The sequence below is a fragment of the Passer montanus genome, unplaced genomic scaffold, assembly GCF_014805655.1.
Source record: "Passer montanus isolate IOZ18808 unplaced genomic scaffold, ASM1480565v1 scaffold72, whole genome shotgun sequence".
NCBI lineage: Eukaryota > Metazoa > Chordata > Aves > Passeriformes > Passeridae > Passer > Passer montanus.
Window position 1 is genome coordinate 2,107,690 of NW_024372370.1, and position 25,788 is coordinate 2,133,477.

Sequence of the window (25,788 nt, forward strand, 5' to 3'; positions counted from 1 at the left end):
CTGCTTTCAGTGCCAGTATGTCAGTTTGTGTGTCCTGTGTCCCTGTGGTTTGAATTACATTGTGTCATAACTTTGCTCTTGAGGTTAACAAGCAAGGAGAGCCCATGGAAAAAGCATTTAGATTTTCCAGGTGGTGCCTCAAAACCCTGCTTGGGATGAGCTGCTGTTGTGCTAGCTGTTGTAGAAGTTGCTGGATGAGTGTGCCTGCTGTCCAGCTGCATTTTGATGGTCACAAGTAGTAACTGCTTATCAAAACATTTGATGTTTCTGGGAAGTTGGATCTTTTGGAGGTCGTCTTTCTGCTTGGAAACTTGCTGTCAGTATAAAATATAATAGTTAAAAGTAAGCTCTAGAATGCAAATAATTTATTGAATTAATTTTTAAAACCTCAAGCTAAGCAATTTATTTTATGTTTATTATGGGACAGTATACAAACATGGAGCTGTTACCCATATTTAGTATAAAATAATCTTACTGTATGGCCACAGTGGCTTTCCTCAGGCCACTATTAAAAAATACATAACACCTATTCATCTATTTATATCTGCTTCCTGCTAGTGCCTGTAGCTCCATTTTCCTCCTTATGGGAACTTGTTAATTTGCAGGTGTATAAGCCAAGCATGTTTTTATAAGGTAAATGATGTTTTGTAGCAGGAGGCTAACAATATTCAGTGTGCTTTGCCTTACCATCTTTTGTTCTCTGAGAAGAGAATTGGACAATAACAATTGTCTCAATTTAAGTGTGTGAGAAAAACATGTCTTGTGGGTTTTTTTCTGTAATGTGTAGTGTAGGTAATCACTGAACTCTTAGCTTAAAATTTATTTTATCTGATGAATTTTGACACTGCTTGTCCAAATATATATGCTGTATTCTGACAGATTAAAATGATTGCTGTGTGGGTGTCATGAGTGCTGTTTTGAAATATTTCCTATTTCTGATAAGTTTCCATGCTTATAATACTCAGGCAAAACCCAAAATGGTATGGCAGAAAATTTGCTCTTTTATCTTTCAAAAATATAGCATTGGCTGGCTCGAGACCAGCCATGAACGCCTATGCTCTTAGCATTTTCCTAGATTACAGAAATAAAAGTGTTGTTGGCTGCAGATTAATAGGAAAAGTTAAGCCTTGTTGTAAAGACTGATTTTAGTGCCTATAAATTTGATGTTGCAGTTTTAACTGGGCTGAGTTTTATCTGTATCTGCTGGCCATAAATCGTATTTAACAATCCTGTAACTACCCATCATATTTTCTTTTATATTGCATGAAGTAATTGACCAGATTTTTTTTTTTTTTTAAGTTTAGAAGAGCCTGCAAGAGAATCTGCTTCCTTGTGCTGTTTTATGTCTGGCTAAATGCCAGCATCAGTGTGTTGTTTATTGTTTTCTTTTTTCATATCTGGTCCAAACTGATAAAACATCCTCTTCCTTTTGAATCTGACAAATGACTAAGAAAGAAATGAGTAACATTTAAGCAAAACCCAAGGAAGCAAATTCTTCATTAATTTTTTTCATAAATGATATTTCTGCAAATCAAGTACCTCACTGATTAAATAGAAGTCTGTATTTAAGACCTCAGCTCCAGTGAGCTTTAGATTCTTTAAAAGCTTCTCATGAGGGAGGATTTTTTTTTTCATCTTGTCTTTACAGCATGCAAACAAAATATAAGCAAAGCTTATATTCTTTTAAGATTCCTTTTCATTAATTTTATAGGTGTGGCAAGCCAGTTTTGCGACTGAGCAAAGAGAGGCATTTGCAATTAATTGGATGATTTCTAAAGCTGCATTTTTGGGTTTTAAATCAGCTGTGCTAGACAAGTGTGTGTGTTTGCATGCCCAGTTGCATTTTCTTTAAAAGTAATCCTTTTCCTCTGGTTTTGCTGGTAAAATGAGAGAAGCCAGAACTAGCTTTCTCCCAGTCTTCATCTGTCACCTTCCTAAGAGAATTAAGAGGAGGATGGACATAACTCGTCAGCAGCAGGGAGAAGTGGATGAGAGTGCTGATCATATGCAGCACCGTGTCAAAATCCATTACCCATTGGAGATGACAACTTTTCCTTGCTACCAGGCTGTGGAACTGGGGCTGTCATCTATCCACTTGCTAGTTCAGATAGTAGCTGTCCTGCTTTGTGAGCTTTCTGACAATATTGACCATGCACGTGTTTATTCTTCCCTTTGAAAAACTCCCCAAATTGCCCCAAGTGGTCACACAGTGTCTGATCAGCATTTCAGACACAATCTGGCTGGAAGGCCCCTGGTTGGAAGGAATTCTCTCAAGCCAGATCACCTCCTGATCTGTCACAAAAGCTCTGGCTGGTCTTTGTGTGAGAAGGCCACTTCTCAGAAAGGATCCACGAGAGAGGGGAAGGGTCCTTCTGGTGTCAGCCCTGCTTTTAGTGGCTTTAAGCCAATTGTGAAGCCAAGCCTTTTCAGCTAACTGCAGAGACTGTCTACACAAATCAAATGGTCCTTCTCTGGCACAGTTTAATTTGCAGTATTTACTTTTGTTTCTGCTAAAGGTCAGTCATCCTGCACCACTCTCAAACCAACCTGTCACCACAGCATGCTGTGTATAATTTCTCATGACAAACTCTTGAGAAGGAGTGGTCACATGGGAAGGGCAAACTTGACCAAAAGGAGTGGCTGGGCCATGTTACTCTAGTAGTCTCTAAACCTTGCTTTAACTTAAGAAAGAGTGTCCTGCATAAGAGCTCAGGCTCAGGGGTTGGCAGGTGGGCATGTTGCTTGCTTGGATGGGTAGAGAGAGACCTGTTACACTGAAGTGAGAGAAAGGTGAGCAAAGGGTGTTTTGTTTTCTGGCTGATGCGTTGCCTTGTACTTCATTTGTAGACCAGTAAAGTTTGAAATGCTCTTTGTATTCTGTTAGCTCTGTGCTTAAGGAAGAAAATTTGTAAAGGACAGTTACTGCCGTAGTGAATGAGTTGGAAGTGGTGAAGTTACTGTAGTTTATTTGGAATCAGAACTGGTTATGACAATCTGTTGGAGTGGGGCTGCTCAATCTGAAATTTTGTGAAGGGGTAATTTTGCAGTGTCAGTATGCAGGAAATGTTTCTAATAGTTGGGCGGACAAGGTGTTAAGGAGGTGTGGGGCACATCATTTCATTAGCTTGGGATTCACTGCAGCAGTCTGAACACACACATGCAAACTTGCAACCAAAATATTTTGTGTAAATTAGTACATTAGAGAAAACATAATCTTTTCTTAGGTTGTGTGTGCCTTCTTAATAAAAACGTAATCTTTTCTTAGGTTGTATATGCTTTTCTGAGCTAAATTTTCCAACCATTTAAGCTACAGAAGGGTGCATGAACATAAACTTAAGCCTTTTCTGATGGACGCTGACATTAGTTCTTGGCTTTGTGATAGCTCATGTTCATGAATGACAGCAGAAGATGAGGCAGTAGCTGGGGTTCAGGTCACGAGCTCTGCAAACGCGTCAGAGTGCAATGTGGAGTGAACTGAACAGCCCTTCTCCATCTCATCTGAGCACAAAGATGTCAAACACAACATAGTAATTATGGCTCTTAGAAGTATTGGTCTGTGCTGTTATGTTGTTACATAGCTAATGAACTTCTAGTAAATCCTTCCTGTGTGATTGTAAATGCTAGCTATTTTTCTTAACAAAGCCACATTTTGTTCATAATTTTTGGTAGATTTTTCCAGACTTGGCTTTTCTTTGCCTCTTCAGCTGTTATGCTTTGTTATGTTCCCACATTTTTCTTGCCAATAAAAAACTACTGTGTGGTGCATATGAGGAAATCTCAAATAGTTTTTAAATAGCCTGTGAAGTAAGCCTGAAAACTTTGATAACTTTCTCTGACCAAAGCTTTCCTAATTCCTTGACAAACAAATTTATTTGATTCACTTTTGGATGAAGAAAACACCTGTATGGTTTCTTAGGAATATTATTAATATACTAGTGATTAACAGCAGTTACTGATAGAGATTTGTTCTGTGTAGGACAATTAGAATTTGGAAGGTTATTCTCATGAGTTATACAAAAAATATATATAAAGCTTATCTTATCATTTTACCTATAATGATGACAGAAGCTGGTCTTGCTGCTACAACTATCCTTAATATACCTTACCTATAAATTAGTACCACTGATCTTGAGAAATTATAATTTCTAAAGTCTCTTGTAATTGTTGCTTGTAAAAAAATGTAATTTTATATCTTCTGATTTTATGTTTCTGTGATGCTGAATTTTGGTTGCAGAAAGTTCAAGCTAGATTGTGACCCCATTTTTGCACACTCCAAGGCAGAGCTGACCACTTAACAGAATGCTTGGCAGGGTGAAGGTTTTTCTCTGTCTGATTGTGCAGGGGCAGCTGTAATGCCTCATTTGTGGAAAGGGGTTTTAATGTGGAATCAATGCACAGTTACTGAGGAAAGCTACTTGTGCAATTAAGAGGGAAGTAGATGGCCTATGGGAATTTTGAAAAAAAAAAAAAAAAAAAATAGAAAGAAGGAGAAATGTCAATTAGCCTGCCCCTGCTGCAGGTTACTGCTGAATTAAAAGCTCAGTCTTTGAGCTAAGGTTGGTTTCATTCCTCTGAAGCCCAGATCAGAGCTTTCTGGGCTGTATCAAGGAAAGGCAACCATTAACATAAGAGACTAGTAATTTTTTTAATTTTTTTTTTTTTTTTTTGTAGTGAAAATACATATGTTATTATGCTAATAAGCTCTGGCTTACTGGATTTTGTGAAATAATTCTGAGGCAATCAGCATGCTTGTCTCTAATTGTCACTTGCACTTCCCCATATGGTGTAACATGACAAAGTCTGCATTTTGAATACTGCATGTTTTTTATGTAGATGCAATATAATTCTGCCAGTCTTTTAAAGAGTAACTTCTAGAATAAGTTAACAATTGTAATATTCCCTCAATATACCTGAATTTATTTTGATTTTTTTCTTTTTTCCTGTAGGCAAAACCAAAACTTATAGAACCAATAGACTATGAAAATGTCATTGTTCAGAGGAAAACACAGATTTTGAATGATCCTCTACGTGAGATGCTACTGTTCCCTTATGATGACTTCCAGGTAATTTAATCCACCCTGGTTTTGTTGTGGTTTTTTTTTTTTTGTTTTTTTTTGGTTTTTTTTGGTTTGTTTGTTTGGCGTTGGTTTTTGTTTTTTTTTTTTACCTCAGGTTTTTAGTAGTATGAGCCATGAGATCATAACTCCCTATTTCTTTGTTTCTTAACTCTCTTTAGCTCCAAAAATCCCCACAAAATCTTTGCTGTGAGTCCCATTACCCTAATTGATTTATTCTTCTGGGTACAGCAGAAATAGTACCATTTCCTTATCTGACCATAAGATCTACTTCTGCAACTCAACAATTTTACTGCCTTTTGAAGTAAAAATTTCCTTATCTGACCATGTTATAAGATCTACTTCTGCAACTCAACAATTTTACTGCCTTTTGAAGTAAATGATCAGTTGTAGGTATTCCCCCTCCCTTTCCAATGCAGGAAGTTATGTGATAACTGTTTAAAAAAAGCATCTGCTTTCTTTAATTCTTAAACTGATTTTTTTCCCCCTCATTCGTAATAGTGAAGGACATGAACCTGTTCAAATGCAGTCTTCTACTCTTAGCTGCATCATCCCAGCCAAAAGTGTGTTCTAGCAAAATACCCCTTACACAACAGAGTTTCTGACTTGATTAAGCCAGACTGAACCAAGCTTTGTTATATTTTTTAAATGACAATGTTTATCTAAATAAATAGTTTATTTCAGTACACCTTTTAAAAAAATCTTCTTGTAGATCCTGTTAGGATAAATACCAAGCATCTTAGAGACTGGAGTTGGAGTAAATAGTGAGGAAAGTCTCTTGTCCACATGCCCATACCTGCAATCGAAATGTCTGTTTGAAAAGTATGCAGACATCTGAACAGTCTGTAAATTAATTTTATTCAACCAAGTAGCTGGAGCTAAGTTTGTTTACTGTGGGGAAAGTTGATGATGAGTTAGTATATGTCTACAGAAGGACATCTAAAGTTCTACAAATTACGTGTTGAATTTCCAGTGAATTTTCTCTGGCCTATTAGAGTGTTTACCTGAATGCAGCTGGAGTCTTTTTTTAATACAGTCTGGGGACTTCTTTTTCTTTGATTCTGACATGACTAACTCTACTTGTGGTCTTCCCACTCTCAGCTAAAAAAAATTTGTTTTGGGAAGCTACAATTATTTAGAAAGGAGTTTGGGCTTCATGTGTTCACATCCACATGTGAAAGTTCGTAGGATGGAAGTAAGACTTCTTGAAAAGGATGTTGTACTGAGGCAAGTTCTCGAATATGGAATCTCTCAGGATGATACCCTGCACCACGTGTTGGCTTTGGTGTAGCCATGAAAAACATAAGTAAGCTACACCACCAAAATCCCCTTCTGTAGTGTGCCTCTTCAGTATCACAGATCAAGAGGAACCCAGGTTACTTCTGCTAAGTGTGCTCTTACCTGGTTCACTTAGCAGGGTCATTCCGGTGAGCAGCTCTGAATTATCAATGGAGAAGAAAGAAAACCCATTAAGAATATCCTCAGGCATTTTGTCTGAGCAGTCTGGGGGTATGGCTGAAGTGTTTAACTGCTATTTCTAGTGACCTCCTGCAATTCTTATCCTCAGGCCTGTATGAATGAAGCTAGTCCATAGCTCTCAGTCTCATCCTTCAAAAGGCATGACTGAATTTTGTCATAAATCATAATGGCTTTTGTCATCCTTTGTTTGGATTCTGTGGTCAGATTTTCATCAAGGCAGGCATTGAAGTGTGGGTTGCATCAGAAGATCTCCTTCAAGTGGTCACAGTTTTGGAATATAGTCAGTTTTCCTGTTTCTTTATCCCTCATCAGTATAATATCTGAACAAGTTTTCTGGGTTTCCCCAGTTTTGGCAGAGTCTCATTTTATATGTGATTTGTGTGAAGTCTGGTTTGTGCTATCAAACTTTTATTTCCTTCGAAGACTTGCTGACACAAGCTAACTCCAAATATTTTTGTTGTACACATGACTCTTCTGCACTACTTTGATCTATCTACCTTGTTTTCAACAACACAAAGCATTTAAATCTGTCATTCAACGTATTAAGGAAATATTCCCAAGTCAGAGAACAGAAAACTCTTAAGTGCTTATTATTTTTATTTGAAAGTTAAACCGTTTAACCCCGTTCAGTTTTCCGTAGCCATATTAACAGGTTTGAAATCACTAGTCATTATATAGCTGCCAGTATAATTTTAATAATTAAAAAAAATATTAAGGCATACTTCCTGTGTTTGCCATTCAGCTTCACATGTATTTTTTAATTCCTCTTATGTCTTGTGGCTGTCACTCAGTGTATGAGCAGCTCTTGGGTAAGCCATGGCTCAAATGTTTCATAGTGGCCTCATCCCCCTCAAGAAAAATTTAAAATAGTGAGCTAGAGCATTTAGAACTACCTGGAAACACACTTAGGACTGTTTATAGGTGGAAATGCCTACCATTGTCTAGAAACCTGTTCAAGCTATTTCCTTTTAGATCATTCAGTTTTTATCTTTGCAAAGTTCTTCCTCACACTTAGGTTAAATTGATTACAATGTAAAAATCCTTGCCTGGAAAGGAAGCCCATCAGTGTTAATTTATAATGACATTAAGAGTAAGGCTATTTTGTTCAGCATGGCCCTAAAACTAGCACTTAAAATGGCACAGAAAATAATTAGCTTGCAGTACTAGATATCAGTTTTAGAGTTTTTGGAAGATTACAGAAGAAGCTGCATGTTTTCAAAGAAGCACCATTGATGATACCACCATTGAGTTTACGTTAAAGTTTGAATTATTTAGAGAGAAATTGGAAATAAATATTTGTGCTTGATTTGGATTTTTTCAGGTAATGCAGTTAGATAACTGAAAGTTAATTTGTAAGTTGTGAGAAGCTAGTATTAAAGGAGGACAATATTAATTTTTACTCCATATCAGAAATTAAAAAGCACAGCAACTGGCTTTGTTTCTTCCTCAGGTTAAAATTGTCTAGTGAGGGAAGGGGGGAAAAAAAAACAACACAAAGGGGGAAAATAACTCTTTTTCTGTTCATGTATGACTGTTCTCTAAACATGCTGTCAGAAGCAGCTCTAAGCTCAAATGACTGCCAAAGATACATTTGAGCAAGGATGCTCAAAATGCTCAGAAAATGCTCCAGTCTTGGAAAACTCATAAAATTTGAAGGATTGTTTTTCAGCCAGCTATCTAGTTACAGGATCCTGTCCAGATTTCTACTTAACTGCATTTGCCATTGTCCCAAATGTGGTTAGCTGAGGTTATGAAACCTATTTTCTGTCTTTTATATATGTTTGATATCAGTTCATTTATTTCCATAAGAACATGATTTCTGTTCTGCTTTGTGCAGAGCTTCAAATCCAAAAAAGTTTGCTTGTAATTTTTTCTTTCAAGTTATTTTTTTCCCTTCATGCTCTTATATCTAAATAATAGCAAGATTTGCTTTTCTGTAGTTACCAGAAGAGCTCTTAATCAGAAATTTCATCTCCATATGTTGGGTCTTTTTAAATTTACCATTTGAAGATTTTTTCAGCTGCTTTTCACAAGCCTCAAGCTCTGAGTTTTCTGCACTGAATTCACTTATCAGGTTACTCCCTGCCTCGTTCTCAACAGATTTATAGGGGCAGACATGTCGTGTTTGGAGACATGTTTTGCTGTTGGCATAATGGAATTTGCTTTCAGTCTTAGTAAGTCTTCTCTTTGTTCATGCTTTGTAGCCTGTTCATTTTTAGCTGCATTTTTGTCCTCTTTCATTTTAGTGCACATACAATGTGTTTGTTACTTATGATAGAACCACTTTTCTGCCACCCATTGAAACATCTCTGTTAATGTTCTTGCTATCTCAGTCACAGCAATGCTGCCAGATTTTCAAGGCTATCCCTGTTCTAGCCTCTTGGGGGGAAGACCATGTCCTTTGTAACAGCATATTACCATATCCATTAGATACTCTTGTATCCAAGCTTGTGCCTCTTCATGGCTGCTTGTAAATTTCTCACCTGAATTTCAGTAATTTGCTCAATAACGAAATGGCTCCATAACAAAATAGCATTAGTTTAAAACAGGCCACCTTCATGGTGGTTGTGGTGGTGATGTTAAAAGTTGTCTGCTCCATGACTGCAAAATTGGTGAAGTTTATGTTAATTGCACAGTGGGTAAATTATTTAAAGAAACCTTAACCCAAAGCAGTACTAGTGTCTACTTGGCAATAAGTCACCCTTATCTAAATACCTTTTTTTTTCTTTCAAAATACATGAGTTTTGGGTACTACCTCAATTTTTAAAGGAAATCATAAAACCATAGAAGGGTTTGGGTGGGAAGCAACCTTAAAGATCATCTTGTTTTAACCCCCTGGCATGGGCAAGAGCACTTTCCACTAGACAAGTTTGCTCAGGTTTGCTTTCTAACCTGGCCTTGAACATCTCCAGGGATGGAGCATCCACAGCTTGTCTGGGCAACCTGTTCCAGTACCTCACCACCCTCCCAGTAAAGAACTTTTTCCTAATACCTCATCTAAACTGCTTTCTTTCAGTTTGCATCCATTCCCCTTTGTCCTGTCAAATAATGCAAACGCGGGCAAAATTTGCTTGTAGCAAATAAAATCTGGGTACATTCCTACCCATGTTAAATTTGTCTCTGCAAAGTTATCACAGTGTTATTTTGAAGGCAGTTTAGTGCTTTAGCTTAGACATCATTTCACCTTTGTTATTTCTGGGTTTGAGCCATTTGGATTTAACACACTTTCACTTAAAGCTCTCAGCTTTTATTTAATGCGAGTTAAGTACTTCTGAAAATAGATATTATGCCAACTTTGCAGAAATAAAACTAAATCCAGGTCATTCTATGAGAAGGCACATCTTCAGTAGAGGAAAAGCAAAAAAATGCTCAAGTAATGTCCTTATTTTAGAGAGCACAAATTAAACTCCTCAAATACTAATTTTTAAATGTTCAAAGTAATTTCTCTATTATTTTTCCCCTTTAAAATCTATTTGGTGTTTTTCTTTAAGTTTTTAGCCAACTGTTCTAAATTGATTTAATTTAGAAATTACTTTATAATACAGGTTCTGACACTTGCCATACAAAGGATCTGACACTTCCCAAGTCAAGGTTAAGTCACTTCTGACACATGGTTGTTTTAAGGACAGGATCTCACAGCTTGACATCTTTTCCACTGAGTCTTTTAGAACAATTTCTGTCTCTGCATCTGGAGCATGAACCTCTGTGGTTACAGTCTCAGTGGCAAACACAGCCTTGGGACAGAAAGAGCATCCATTGCAGTCTGCTCCCCTTGTGGACTGGTTCACTATCCGTATTCCATCGGGTTTCGGGTACTGAGGACTGCTTGGTTGACTTGGTGAAATGTTCTTGCTGCTGTTCTCTATTGTGAGACCTCAACATGTCCTGAATCCCTGGGACTCAGTCAGGGAGTTGTCAGTAAAAGAGTCTGTTCACTGTGTGCCTCAGTAAGTGTGTGTGAGCCCTGGCTCCTGTTAAAAGTGGCCTTCCTTAGTTTTGACAGTAGACTAATTGAAAGGGTTTTTTAATTTTCTTTGAGAGCATGAGACAAACACTTTATGGTTTCTGATGCTGCCATAAATCAAATGAACACTCAAACCCAGAGACTTGAAAAGTTTAATTTCTACAAAACAGTTCAGCCAAAGTAATTGTGAAGGGAGTTTGTTGAGAAGACAGTCCTTCCTTTCCTAATTTTTCTTTTGGAATAGAATGTGTATTTATGTTCATGCTTGCTTTTAAAATATTGTGGTGCTGCTCAAGTAATTATTTCTAGGAGTTTGTTCCAAATCACAATACCTCACTCACTCACTCATTTCCTGGCTCATTGATGCACTACTGCAGCTGATGGATGCACTGAGAAGGAGATGGATGCATTAAGACAATTACTAATATGAACAAAATGACAAGTCAGATTCTTCTGTTTTGTCACTGATATTGATACAGTACTAAGATAAAAATCTTATTATGTGTGAACAACTAGAAAAAAGCCCTTAGTATTGTATTGATAGTTATCTAGCAGGATAACAGCAGCAGACATTTTGAAAGTAAGTTCAGCAAATTCAATTTTACCAAATTATGCTAGTGTTAAAATTTGATTGATGAGTTCATGGGTTTCCCATGAGAAGTGCCTGGTAAGATGCCACCTTAGTATCTTTTTCTTAAAATAATATTTTTTTAGGAAAGCACGATATAACTGTATGCTTGTAGAATATATATAAATGCTGCATATAATATTTATGCATTATATAAAGTATAAATAATTTCTCATCAAATATCAGGCTATTTCAATAAAATAGTATCTAGAAATTCTGGTCTTAAGGAAGTTTACTACTCTTAATAGAAGTTTTTATTTCCATAGCTTCTGAAAACAAATTCCTAATACGGTTTGAAGCTATTTCCAGAATTAAGAAAACTTCATTTTTAAAAGCTGTTAGCATATAAATGTATATCTTCTTGCAGCTTTTTTTTTTTTTTAACTGTAGTTCGTAAGATTTATTGGTCATATTAAATATTTTGGGGTTTGTCATATTTGTTTTTAATACCTCCCCACCTCTCCCACCCAGGAATTCAACAATGTCACTTTTAGTGCTCTAGACTAGATGAATGAGTTGACTGTGACTATGGGATTAATTTTTTTCCCCTTTCAATCTTTACGGTAATTGAATGTTCTTACTTAAATACCCTCCCAGTTAATGGAGTGGGGCTTTGGTAATGACCAAGATAATCACCTTATGGATCAGACTCTCAACAGAGATAAGTTAGGCTAATGTGCTTATGCACCCTTTGTTTTTCAATGTAACATGTGGAGCTTTTTGTTGTCACATTTTCATCTGATCCTTCCTGGATGTGTGGAGTCCTGTAACTAGCAGGTGAGGGACCACAACCCCCTTCCAGGCCCTGGCTGTGTAAACTCTCTTGCTCACCTTTGATGGCCTAAGCTATGAGATTCCTTTCCACATAGAGCAAAACCAAGTTCTATTGTTGTGGGGTTATTTTCATTTGTGGTCTAGAAGATTTTGTTAAGTTTTCATCTTTTTCACTTTACAAATGTAAAGTATCCTAAGGCTTATTCAGCACAGGTCTGACAAGCAGAGTTTCATGGTCACAGGGAGATTTCCTGCTCTCTGGCAACCTTCCTGTGCCTCTCTGGGTTCTGGCATAGGACAGGAGTAAGTTCTGGCTTGGTAGGCTGAAGTATATATATACTTCAGTGACCCACACCTCTCTAAACCTGCAGTTAAACAGTGGTAGTCTCATTTTTTATCATTGAGATCTGCAGTTAAATGACTCTTTTATTTTGGTGTGATTTTCTTACCTTCCTTGAATAATAGTTTTTATGTGTAGTAATAACACTGCCTTAATGTTTGTCTTCAAAATGTTTGAGTCATGTTGCCATGGTGGAATTTTTTTTTCTAGCATTTTCTTCCCCATGTTGACAATGTAGTGGAAAAAACTGTCCTATGGAATCTTCCTCACTGATTCCAATCTTGCCCTTATTGTGAAAGAAGGAACACGTTGCTTGAATGAAGGCAAATTCTCACTAACTGGCTATTCTGAAACATCGTATTCATAGGATGTGTTCTGCTGAGCTTTTCTTCATTGTAGAGGTGTAACTGAGTGTGGCCATCATGTGTCACCTTCTTTTTAATTGCAATTTTCATTAATTGCTTTTGTTGTTTATCAGACAGCATTATTGCAGCGGCAGAGTCGATACATTCGTTCAACAGTTCCTGAAAATGCAGAGAAAGAAGCTCAGAGCCTGTTTGTAACTGAGGTAATACTGAAGTTGCATGTGACTATGTGTAACAACAATATTATACCTGAATTGTTTATTCTCTCCTTCATTTGCCATTTAAAAAAACCAGAAAAATAAGCTCTGGAAAAAGAACTAAATATTTATTGGTACTTGTCAATTATTTCAAGGAAAAATTTCCCGGAAAACCCAATATTAAAACCCAGTATTTTTTTCCATTGGTGGCTGGAAAAGAAGTTTTACAGGATAGATTTTAATTACTTTGTTTGCGTCACTGGCTTTTGCAGATGGTTCTCCTCCACCTTCATTATGCTTTTGGCTTTTCCAGATGAATGTGGGTGACTTCAATACATAATATTGGATCTACAATAAATCTGGAATGAATCATTGTGACTTGTTTTTTCTGATAAAGTCTCTCACACCAGCCATTCTTACTTTGTTCATAATAATCTTCTACAGATTGCTGGAACAGAGGTATCCAGAATTCTAACACTTGTGGATGCCAAAATTCATTATGACTGTTCAACTTATATGCTATATGTAGAAAAAACATCCTCAACCCTAAAGTTTTTCAGAACTGTTTGCTTAGGTTGGCATTCCTTTGGTTTTGTGAGGTTGTTCTTCATTTATTGTCTTGCTGAATCCTTTAAGGAATTAAAGGTTCAATTGTTTTTCCTTTTTTTTTCTTGTGTTTTCTACTGATATGCTTTAAGCTGATATTTTAATGTCTGAAACAAGTAAATGTCTGTTGTAAGTAATAAAACTGAAGGAGCTCCACATAGCTGAATCAACATCAAAGTATTTTATCCACACTGATAAATACCCTTAATACCTAACCTAAACATTGCTGAGATAAACTTGAAGAGGATAGACAAGAGGAGGGAGGAGTGTTAGAGGTAATTAATGGAGTTTAATGAGTTTCTGCTGAAACAATTGCTTGGCAAGTATTAAAGTTGTGTTTTGAAATACAAAGAAAATATTTACGATTTATTGGATGCTGTGTTTGTGTATATGTAGGTTTATTGTGTAACATAAAATGTTGTATGGAATGGTTTCTATCAACAGATTTTGTCAGTTTTATGTTACTTTGTTCAAAGCCAAGATAAATCAGTACTTTTATGTTGTAACAATATGGGTGGAGTAAAATGGTATTTCCTGTGATCTAGATCAGAACTTAATGACATAATTGCTTTTCAACCACTGCAAGCATACAGTTTAAATTTAAGTATTAATTTAATTGCACTAGAAGTATAAATCCAGGAAAATATGTTTTTGGCTTTCTGTATCGCTATGTGCACAATTGAATATTCTATTTTAATAAGGTGTCTGTTTTTGTGCTGAATTGTCTAAGGACTCAGTCACATTTTCAGCTTCAGCTGAATTTTCTGAAGGCTTGGCCATGTTTTCAGCTGCAGCAAAATGCTGGTTTAACTTTCTGGATGACTGAAGATAATCCAGATGCTGAGTGCATTTATCGTTTTCTGGTTTTATTAAATACCTGGCTAGCATGGATGATAACATTCTATTGAAACATATAACTTGTTCCAGAAACCTATATTGCATTAGACTATTTCAAAAGAAAGGAAGTGTACAGAATTTTCAGAGATTGATATGTAACCATAATAGTTCATAAACAGACATATCTTAAGAGATTTTCTTGTGCTGTGTCTACTGAATGCCTTTAATGCTCTTACAGTTAATATTGATACTGGGTTTTAATTTAAACAGTGCATCAAAACCTACAACTCAGACTGGCATATTGTTAACTATAGATATGAAGATTACTCAGGAGAGTTTCGACAGCTTCCAAAGTAAGTATGTTATTCAATTTATTTAATGGCATGATGAATTGAAATTGTGAAGGAACTTTGCATTTAATATAGGCTTATTTATTAGAGGAGCATATTAATATGTGTAATTTGTAAACTGAAATGTGCTATATCCATGTTTAATGGTCAGTAGAGATGATAAAGACTGGATGGATGGAATTGATGAACTTGAATGTAATATCATGTTAAACCATTTTCTATTTTCTGGGAAGGTACTGTAATAACATTGCCTTAGTAAACAGGCAAGTCAAAACAAGACATTGTATCATTGACAATGTGACTTTAAGTATGATAACTAAAACAGGCTAATGTTTAGATGAACCTAAAATGGTAATATCCTGTTTTCATCACTTCAAAGGCAGCTTTTGGAACTCCTTTTAGGAGCTTGGGGAATAGAACCTAACTGAGATGGTTGGAGCAGGTTTTCACAAGGATGATTCAAAGAACAAGCCTAGCTGACATCTGTTACAAACTTTCTAAACCATCTGCTAGAGAAATGTTTTCCCACTTTTTCAAAATTTTGTAGGAAGAGTATAGAGATTAGAACCTTAGTTCAGAATGTGTGAGAGTAGCTAAATGCTCTGAATACCCCAACTCTGGAAGATCTATGTCTTCCCTAAGTGCTCTCCTGCATCTGTCAGCTAAGAAATAGTTACCTTGCCCTCTGGAGAGTTCTGATTTACTCACAGGTTTTGTACAAGTCAGTATCTGGCTTTCACTTGCTCTGAACTGAAACCACAATAGGAATTTAAAAAAAAATTCATTGTCCTGCCAGGGGCCAGTGGTTGCAGGTATGAATTCTTGCTGATAAGATATTAGGAGTGCATTGAATGAGAAGGCATTTGTTCTCTTCAGTTACACTTTAGCACAGTAACAAGCAGAACAAAAGAGACCTGGCAGCCAGATGTACAAATGAGGAAAGTGCTTTCTAAGAAATAGAATTAATGAAAAATACATGTTTTTACTTAGTTATTCTTGTGCTTTTCCCTCTTCAGTAGGAAAAAAACATCTTAATTTTTGCATCAATAAAATATGTAACTAATCACAAAGTTCCTAGTACTTCAGAAGCTTTTTCTTTTGTAGTAAAGGGACCAAGCCAGACAAGCTTCCTGTTCATTTATATGAAGTGGATGAAGAAGCAGATAAAGATGAGGTGAGATAATAGCAATTCCTTACTTTCTCTTGTTTTCATTAAAGAATGTTGGGTGTGTAGAGGTTGTGAGTTTGGTTAAGTGTTAATGTCAGTACATGAAAACAGAGATTAGTTTGAACCACCTTATTGGGAAGTAAATCAGTTGTTTTTCCTGTCTCCTTTCAAATAACCTTGTTCTTTGGTGATCTGTCAGGTGAGCTAGAAGAAGTTTTGACAAACAATAAAATTGAAGTTTTAGTACTTGGTGACATATAATCCTTCAGCTGTCATAAAATCTGTTTTATGCTGTGTCTATGTAGGCAGGTTTCCAGAGAGAAGTGTTTCCTGCAGTTTAATAATGGAATTGAGTAAAACCATAGGTGAATCCGTTCCAGCACAGCAGCACACACACTTCAGCATGCATGACAGTACAGTGTGAGCTAAAATCAATTAAACAGAAATATGAGTATAGGATGAGACTTGAGGAGCTGTCATGGAAACAAAGGCTTTAAAAATTGACTAAAACTCCTAGATATTTTCTGTTGTGTCGTTGACTTAGGGAAAGGAGAGATGTATAATGTCGAGCAATTTTCAAGAATATTTCAAATGCCAAAGACTTTTCCAGCAACTGCCTCTGTTATTTTTGTGATTTATTTATTTTTTACCACACCCTGTTCTAAAGCACATTTTAAAATGCCACTGTTACCTTTTCTTACAGATACTTGAACTCTTACATCTCAAACAAGAATTAAAATAAAATAATTTTTCTTTTTTGTGGTTTTTGCCTCTTGGCAATTACTTTGCTTCTAAATTCCTGGTACTCAGAACTGCTGCATATGAAATGAAAGGATTAAATGTGAAGAAGTTGTTTAGGGAATTCATCTGAGTGGATAGATTCCCAAGCAGATAGTCCCAGGCTGATGTTTATCCAGCACTGCTATTAATCTGCACTGTGATATTTGGAAAAATAACTTTATGCATCTATATCCAAAACTTCCTATTTGTAGGATGAGAGTAATTATGATTACTATTATACATTTAAAAGACTTGGCAGTATTTACTGTGATAATATTTCTGACAACAGAAGTGTATTAGAAAACAGTGAGTTAAACACTAAAAAATTAAATGGATGTATAATTGACTATAATTCTTACCAGGAAATACATTATGGGTAGAGTTAGTTAAAAACTGAAAAACTATAATTTGGTTATTAGCAGGTAGTATTTGTTTTATTAGGAAATGTAGGTAGAGAGGACTGCCTGTGTCCTGTAGGAACAGGCAGGAGCAGGGTACCTCTTTCAGAAGTACAAGCACTGGAGGAGAGATCTGCTGCTCTTTGAGGAACTTGGAAAATAAACACAAGAAAAGGACATGCTAGGAGGAAAAGGGAAGTTAGTGGGACAATAGAGTGGGGGGACCATAAATTCTTTCATCAAGGAAAGATTTAATGCCAGAGGTGTTTCTTTCAGACATTAATATCTTTCTATGCCAAAAAGCACAGATGCAAACCTTAGATTGAAAGTTGTTTGGTCTTTTTGTTTTGCTTTTGTTTGTATCTGAAGAAAGCTGATTTATTAAGAGAGTAATAGAAAACAAAAAGCTAAAAGTGATTTTAAAAGGGAGGAAAATCAGATAAATATTGGTTTTATCATGCATCATCAAAAAGGAGAAAATTACCTATCCAAAACTAATTCAGGCTATCAGGCCATCAGGTTGATGTTTGCAAATGGAATTTTTCAATCCGGTATGGGATCAAGATAGGGGATTGTTTTTGTTGAAACAGTTGCTGTTGAAGTAAACTTTGGAGCCAGGTTTGTGGGAAAGATCACTTTTTAAAGTGCAGCACAGTGTGCAGCAGTAATGATAAAAGTGAGGAAATTGCCTTACCAGTTGGAAACAGGAAGTGTGTTTTCAGTGTGAGAGTCATGTGTTAACAACTGGATCCTGGGCTCCTTTGTATTAACAGATGGTCAGCTGGAAAGATTCAGTAGCTTTTTGGCTCTGTAGGCAGGAATTCTGCCTGACAGAAGAAATGGTGTAACTAGAGAGGCCCAAATGACGCTCAGTTTTATTGCTAGAACGCAGCATGCAGCTCAACAGAGTTGGGAAATTGTGCACCTCAGAGAATGGGAACTGGAGTCTTAATGGAGCTAAATCTTAATCTTTGTTAGCTCAGGTAATGATTGAATTTTAGTCATGTGAGGTGATCCTATGCATGGTTTGTGCAATTACAGAAAAGCATTGGCTGTTTTGTGCAAGTTTTGGTAATAACTCATGATCTACTCGTGGCCTTACACTTGTAAAGGTGATTGAAACCCACCCTTTCCTTGGGTACAACTCATGCCCCAGGGGAGGTGAAGAGTCATATAGAGTCATATTTGGAAACCCAGTGTTTTAAGTGGTGTCTGTATCTTTATTCTTGTACAAGAAAAATAATTATCTAGGTAATAGAAGAGCAGCGGAGGCTAATGACTTGAAAATATGGAAAAATGATAACTGTGTTGCTTGGACAGTGAGACTCTTTGGGGCACATGAAAATATTTACTGAGTATTTCTGGTCTGTGCCTTTGGGCCATTGTATCAGATGCTCTGATAGTTGATGACCATGTCATCCTTACTGGGCCTAACTTCAATAGTACCAAGCTGACTATAAATTTTAAGAGGTCAGACTGATGCATCTTTTGCCTTCTGTTCACAGTTTTTTGAAGTTCACATGTGCATAAGCTTACGAGTATGCAAGCTAGACAGACTAAATGATCTGTAAATAAATTACCTACTAACATTTTACAGAATGTTCCTTGATTCAGTTCCAGAAACAAATTCATGTTATTTCAAGATTTGGTTTAATGTTCAGTTGTTGAGCTAGTGACTCTCTCCCCATTATATAATCAGGTTTTGTTGCATGTTTTCTTTAACAGCCAAGAAAAGGAATTAGAAAAAGTACTTGAGGTACTCAAGGATGTTTTGTGATTTTGTTTTCAGCTGGATGTTCAGCTAATTCTGAATGTTCCAGTAAAAAAAAAATTACCAGGAGTATTTCTCCTTTAGATGGATGAAAATCCTCCTACATGTCTAATTCATTAATAGCTTTATTTCAAAATGGGCTACATCAACTGGAAACCATGGTAACATCATCTTCGTAGTACTCTAAAAGATTACTTGGAACTGGTGATTTAATATTTATTCTCTGGCAGTTATAAATCTGTCTTTTTGATCTGTTTTGATTGCAGAGGGCTGCTTTTTGGTGGTTGTTAACATCCTAAGGTTTTTGCTGCAGTCATTCAGTTCCCTCCCCTGGCAGATGGATGTGGGGTACAGGCAGTGGGTGTGATGTGTGATGCTTGCATTGGATCTGCTGTTTGTGAACTTGCCATCACTGCCAAGTTCAGTCTTGTTCTCTCTGCAAAGCTTTGATTCTGATCTGTAAAAGGGCAGACCCAATTCAAGAATTAATTCTCTGTAAATTCTTAAGAAAGTAATGTGTTTGAAGTACTGTATGTAAAGCAAAATGTTTTGAGAAATCTTGATTGAAGTTTTGGATAAACATGTGTTTGCATTGTTCTTTTTGGCAATAGAAATTGGTAAAAATTCTTACACTCTGTGGAAAAGGTTACAAGGTAAATGTAAGCAAATGTTTTAAGTTTTGACTCGTTAAGTTTGCTCTTTCCCCTGTTTCATTGGGATTTGTCTTGACTAATGTGTAGCTGTCTATAGGCTGGATCATCCTGTTGGCTGTAGATAAAGCCTGTAAAAGTGGCCAGATTACATAGGAAAAGTTGGATGAGGTCAATCTCATCCCAGGTCCTTAAATAAATGAATGGAAAAGCTATAGAATTTCAGCAGAGACTCATGGTACATTATTATAATTATGTTATGACCATACTTATTCCAACTTCTAAAATTACTTCTGAAATTACTGATAAATACTACATGGACTGAGATGCAAACATTTACCTTTTCTTTTTCCTTCTTTTCTTCTTTCTTACTTGCCCTGTATTCCTTTCTTCATCTCCAGGATGCAGCATCTCTTGGGTCTCAGAAGGGTGGAATAACAAAACAAGGATGGCTGTACAAAGGCAACATGAACAGTGCAATCAGTGTGACAATGAGAGTAAGTTTAAGAATATCTTACATATAACAAAAACGTGAACACTGATATTCAATATCCCTGTGCCTTGGAGAAGTCAGTCTGTGATATGTGGTTTAATTCTAGAAAAAAATCGTATGAAAAGCAAGAGGGAAGCTTGTATGTACTTCATATATGTGAAACCTTGCTTTTGTTTTATGTAAATCAGAAAAAAAGCCATGAAAAATCTAGGATGTGGGAGGAGTTAAGTTTTGTACCCTTGTGTGATTTTACTGGAAAGGGACTGTGTAATATTGATGGGGAAGTTATTTATTTGTATATAAAACTATAATTTCCAATGTCCCTTTTATGTATATGATAGTCAGTTTTAAATACCTTTCAATAGGTCAAAAATACTGTCAATATATAGTACAGTCCTGCTGCCAATATAATGAGTTGTTTTTTTTTTAAATTAATGGTTTCTGTTTTCTTTTCTGCAGATACTGATTAGGTTATCTATAAATAAAAACTTTTTTTCCTATTACCTGCTATGTAAATAGCATTTATGAGTATATAATGTGAAGCTAATTAATACCAGTGTTGTCACTGTTCTTCTTCCTTCCTTTCTTTTCACTAGTCATTTAAAAGAAGATTTTTCCACTTAATCCAGCTTGGTGATGGATCCTATAATCTCAATTTCTACAAAGATGAAAAAATATCAAAAGAACCTAAAGGATCAATATTTCTAGATTCATGCATGGGAGTGGTTCAGGTAATTATAATTATTCTGCCTGTTTGCCAATTAATTCTGTATTTATTAGCAAGTGAAATGTTATTTAAAATATAGATTAGTGTTGTTGAATGTAGATAAGTACCTATTATGCAGAGAAACAAATAGACAGGCTGCATCTTGCTAAAGCAGTGAACAAGATTTCAAAGGGCAGGAGACTGAATTTTTGAAATCTTTCTGAAAAGAACATAAATTGCTGGTTGATGTCAAGTAATTAGCAAACCAAATTCTAAGGCAAATGCACAAAGAACCCCAAACTTGGCAAGGTAATGACAGCATAAAATTGAAGTTTATTTCAGTTAGATTTTTGTGCTTGCATGAGCTGTAAAATGTTTTTCATAGCTTCTTGTGTGGGATTTTTGTTGCGGGAGTTGCATTGAATTCAAACACCCTTCCAGATGCTTTCATTTGACCTTTATAATGTTACTTTTTTGTGCTTTTCTTTATTTTGAAAAGTTAAGGGCTTTGGTAAAATGTTTGTCAGTAGCAACTGCCAAAGAAAAGATTGTTTTTCTTTTTTTTATGTATTTATAGTACAGCATGTAACTGTTCTGTTAGGCGCAGCATACCTGGAAAAACCCCGTGGGTCTTAGAGCTTTTTTTAACTTGAACAATAAATAAAGAAATAAGCAAAGTTTAATAAAAATGTAGTACTTAAATAATATTTTTGTAGCAAAAAGTTGTTTGGACATTTACACAAAGAGATAAAACAGCTTTACAGAGGATTTTTTCCACCCAAATATTGTAATACTGTTTTATGCATACACATTTAATAGGTGACTTCTATAAAAATCTTCTAACTGTAATAAATTTTATCATATTGCAAGTTATATATATAATTTTACAGGAATTATTATGCCTTAGAGATACAATTCTGGCCAACTTCACTGAAATGAATTGCATTTGTGTTTTTAAAACAAGCCAACAAACACAAAAGTGGTTCTTAAACACAGCTGTAGTCTCATCAATAAATACAAATACTGATGGAGGGTGCAAAGAGGACAGAGCCTGGCTCTGCTCAGGGCTGCCCAGTGACAGGGCTGGAGGCAACAGGCACAACCACTGGAGGATCCCTATGAACATCAGGGAACACTTTTTCACCTTGAGGGTGACTGAGCACTGGCACAGGCTGTCCTGGGGGGTTGTGGAGTCTCCATCCTTGGAGATACTCAAAAGCTCCCTGGCCACGATCCTGTGCTAAATGGCTCTAATTGGCTGTGCTTGAGGAGGGAGTGTTGGATGAAATGACGACCAGAGGCCCCTTCTAACCTCTAACTGTTCTATCATTTGGGATTTAAAACCTGAAAATCTCTTTTCCTCACACATACTTTCATGCTGTTCCATACTTTCTGTTCCGGCAGTTCAATCCAATTAACCTCAAGTTTCCTCAGACTCTGCCAGAAGCTTGCTTTTTAAAACAAACAATGTATTACTGTTTCTTTTGTTCTTCTGCAAGTAGGGCTGATACAGTCATCTTTAAGTAAAACTGTGCTTTGGATGCTTTAAAATTTATAGTTGGCTATGTCTCTAATGCTGTACTGTATTGTACAGTACCCTCTGTGGTCATCTTGGTACCTGGTCTGCAAAACTGCATATAAAAATTAGAGACTAGCTATGAATTAGCATCACGTGCAAAATCAAAACCAGTTAGTGCTCACTTCCAAGAAGCCAAGTCAGTGGCTAGAATAAAGGGGTTTGGAAATAACTATTTTCTTCACTTGAATTTCTGGTGGGGGGCAAGTAAATGCAGATTAAAACTATCAAATGTTATCCATAATGTCCCTATTCCAGATGTGTAGTTTTATTATCTTGTCCTGTATTCTTTCTGGCTGACCTTGTTGTTTTACTGTTCCTTACTGTTGGTGTTGAATTAGCATTTAAAAACTCATATGGGAAAAAGTGGTATCTCCACAGTAGAAATTGCACTTCCATTTAACAGAAGGGGAAAATAAAGGAAAAAAATATGTAACGGCCCCAGCCATATTACTTTGAAGTGGTCTGACATGGAATTACTAGAAATGGTTCTTCTTAAGTAGTTAGACTTACAAGATTTTGTTCTTAGAATGAAACTACTGGTTTCAGAGTCAGTCTTTTCATGGAGGGGAGATCAGTTCCTATTGCATTGCTATATCACTCCTCTGGTCTGGGTTCATTCAGTGCATTTGTTTACTTATTTTTTCAAAGACAGTAGATGCCTGAGAGAAAAATACTGACTTCACTTATAGACATGAAGGTAGACCAGAATATGCTTCATCAGAACTTGCATCAGGAGTAATGCTGAATTTGTGCAATAAAGAGGTTTTATTTGGTTGGGGTTCTTGGGTTGGGTGAGTTTCTTTTTTCTCCCAAACTTACATAAAGAGACTGGAATTCCCAGAATTCTGTTTGGTGTTTTTGCATTTGGTTTTGTTTTGTTGGGGTTTTTGTTTTAATACTAAATTATACAGAGACTTTTCTGATTAGAGATGTGGAACACATAATATATACAAGTGTATCTATTCACACATCCAACCACATGTGTAGGTATAGTTACTTTAATTCAGTGTTTTGTGAAATCTGAGATCTGTGACCTTTACTGCCTGTGTCAAGGTTTTCTACTGTGAAATACAGAGGTTACTTTTCTCAGGATTTTTCATTTATTTCAGCACTGATTTCAGCTGGTAAGATTGCCTTAGGTCTGTCTGAAGTCCATACTTTTGTTTGTATGCTTGACAGAAACTCAGCTTTGGTGGAAAGCTGACTGTTTTGTCAAAAACTAGTTAGTCTGTTAATTAAAGAATCTGAGATACAGTGAAAGTAATATATAATTTGGCATTTAATTTAACTTAAACAAAAAATCCCCCAACATTAAGTCTGTCTTACTGTTTATTTAATGTTTATCTAATGCATTATCCATTTGTAAAATTAAATTGATGATATTGTAGAATTTTCATTTAAGACTTCTGAATTCATTCCCAGAAACATGAGTCAGGCTAAGTAGCATTTGAAACCCTGGTTTAAATTGTGCAGAGAAGGATGATAGAAATGGTTGAAGAAAAAAGGAGGAACTGATTCACAACTTTATGTATATCTATATGACTAACAATATCAGAGCATTTGGGGTTGCTGTTGGTTATAATTTTACCTCCAGTTTAAAATCCCAGTGTGCAAACAGTTGTCACTCAAATATAGTAGCGTTTCATGCTTTTTGTTTTCTTCTTTTTTTTTTTTTGGTGGAGCTTAGTTAGCTTCATTTCTAGGTGATCTGAGTACATAAAGATTTGGAAATGGGATCTTTTGGGTTTTTATAAAATGATTGCAAGCAGAATGATGACTGGAAACTGGAAAACAGGCTGTTCTCTTTCCTACTTGCACTTGTTGCATTGCCACGAATAACTTCAAAAGGTCAAATGTCAGAGAGCAAAAAGTGTCATTATGGCACATTTTTTCAAAATATCAAATTGTACTTATTATCTGAAATATGTGTAACTTCCTTTGATAGTGGTTAGACAGTATGTGAAGTGCTACACAGGTCTTTTATTTTCTTATAGAACAATAAAGTCAGACGTTTCGCATTTGAGCTCAAGATGCAAGACAAGAGTAGTTTCCTTTTAGCTGCAGACAGTGAACTTGAAATGGAAGAGTGGATAAACACTCTGAACAAAATCCTTCAGCTTAACTTTGAGGCTGCAATGCAAGAAAAAAGAAATGGCGAGTCCCACGAAGGTAAGCAGGGTTTCCAGCAAGGCTAATGTTATGTGAGCACGTCTTCTTACATGCATTTTGGAAAGAAGGGCTTTAATGTGGGTAATTTTTTGTTTGTTTGTCTTCTTTGGTCATAAAAATTGCAGGCCTTTTTACTGTCCACTTCAACTGATGAGGATTTTAACCTTTTGGGCATTAAAACAGTACTGTTCTGTATTGATTCCAGTTGAGTCAAGTCCACAAGATAATTATGAGACTGATTAAGCCTAGAAAAGTAGAACCCACAATGTAGAAACAGGACTGAGGCAGTTTAAGGAAGAAGAGAAACTTAAGATGGACTTGTTTTGAAATGTGTAAAATTCTGCTGAAAATGAGATAATCTGTTCTGTGGTCACTGTAAGTAGAAATGGTGGTTACAGTGTGGGGCTTAAATTTAAATATAATTCCCTTGACCACAAATATTTCCTGCAAGTATTGAAATAGACTGCTTGGGTGTAGAATCCTTTCTGTTGGAGCCCTTTAAGAATAGGTAAGGCAGGTATCTGTAAGGAATGCAGTGTATGTCACCAGTATTTCAGTGACAACAGGATAGTCAAGATAACCTCTCATTCACTTTTCATCTTGAGGGTGGATGGGGAGGGAACTGGTGTGAACCCGACTGTATGAATATCCAAAAGAACGTGGAGGATATTATAGAAGGTTGTATTTTTATAGATAGTACAAAGTACCAAAAGAGAGTTTAAAATGAGATCTCACAGTCTTCAAAGACTGTCAGAATTTAGTGTGATGTTTGCAACAAAAGCAAATCTGAAAAGGAGAAGCATCTAAATCCGGGAAAGACATTTTATTCTGTGGTCCTTAGCTGACCTTAGCGCTGCAAGATGTTTATAGCTAACTGAATGGCTGCTTTGTAAATCCAGTAACTGTTGGTGAGTAGAGCTGGGAACCTAATGAACAGAGGGAACTTGTTTTGAAATCAAGTTACAATGCATTGTGGAAAGAGTAATGTAAGTTTGTGCACTGAGTATCTTCTTGCCTCATGCAGATATCAAAATTAAAATTAAAGATGTGTTCTGGTAAGATTAGAAATAACTGCTACTTTAATGATTTTTGTAACTAGTTACATCTTTCAAGAAATCACTGCATAAAAATGATGCAGTTGTCCACAACCTATTTATGTTAGCAGTTGTCATTTTTGAGGGGCTTGGAGATTTAAAAAAATGAAATTATTTTGTTATGGAGTTTTGTGAGCACGTTGGAATTTTTATATTTATTTTAAAATGAGTTTTATAATTTCAGATGATGAACAAAGCAAACTGGAAAGCTCATCAAGTAGTTTTGATAACTACTATCCTGAAATTGCCAAGGTAATATATATTGTAAATGTCAATATGGGATATGAAGTATTAAACATAAGTTAGCCACATGAACTTTCACTAAAGGTAAGGCATTGGCTTGTAGCTTCCAGTCAGTTTGTGGT

At 36.0% G+C, this 25,788-nt stretch overlaps 1 protein-coding gene across 15 annotated transcripts in view; it reads left to right on the forward strand.

Annotated features, from left to right (window-relative positions):
• Positions 1-25,788, forward strand: part of DOCK9 (dedicator of cytokinesis 9) — a 113,998-nt gene that overhangs the window by 32,751 nt on the left and 55,459 nt on the right. For 14 of the 15 annotated variants that reach the window (XM_039730394.1, XM_039730402.1, XM_039730397.1 and 11 more), the window contains exons 2-9: positions 4,947-5,063; positions 12,739-12,828; positions 14,536-14,618; positions 15,720-15,789; positions 19,784-19,879; positions 20,472-20,606; positions 24,155-24,329; positions 25,608-25,675. In XM_039730394.1, the coding sequence (XP_039586328.1) occupies positions 4,947-5,063; positions 12,739-12,828; positions 14,536-14,618; positions 15,720-15,789; positions 19,784-19,879; positions 20,472-20,606; positions 24,155-24,329; positions 25,608-25,675 (834 nt within the window). The remainder of the gene's footprint in view (positions 1-4,946; positions 5,064-12,738; positions 12,829-14,535; positions 14,619-15,719; positions 15,790-19,783; positions 19,880-20,471; positions 20,607-24,154; positions 24,330-25,607; positions 25,676-25,788) is intronic. The other variant, XM_039730406.1, reaches the window with a different exon arrangement.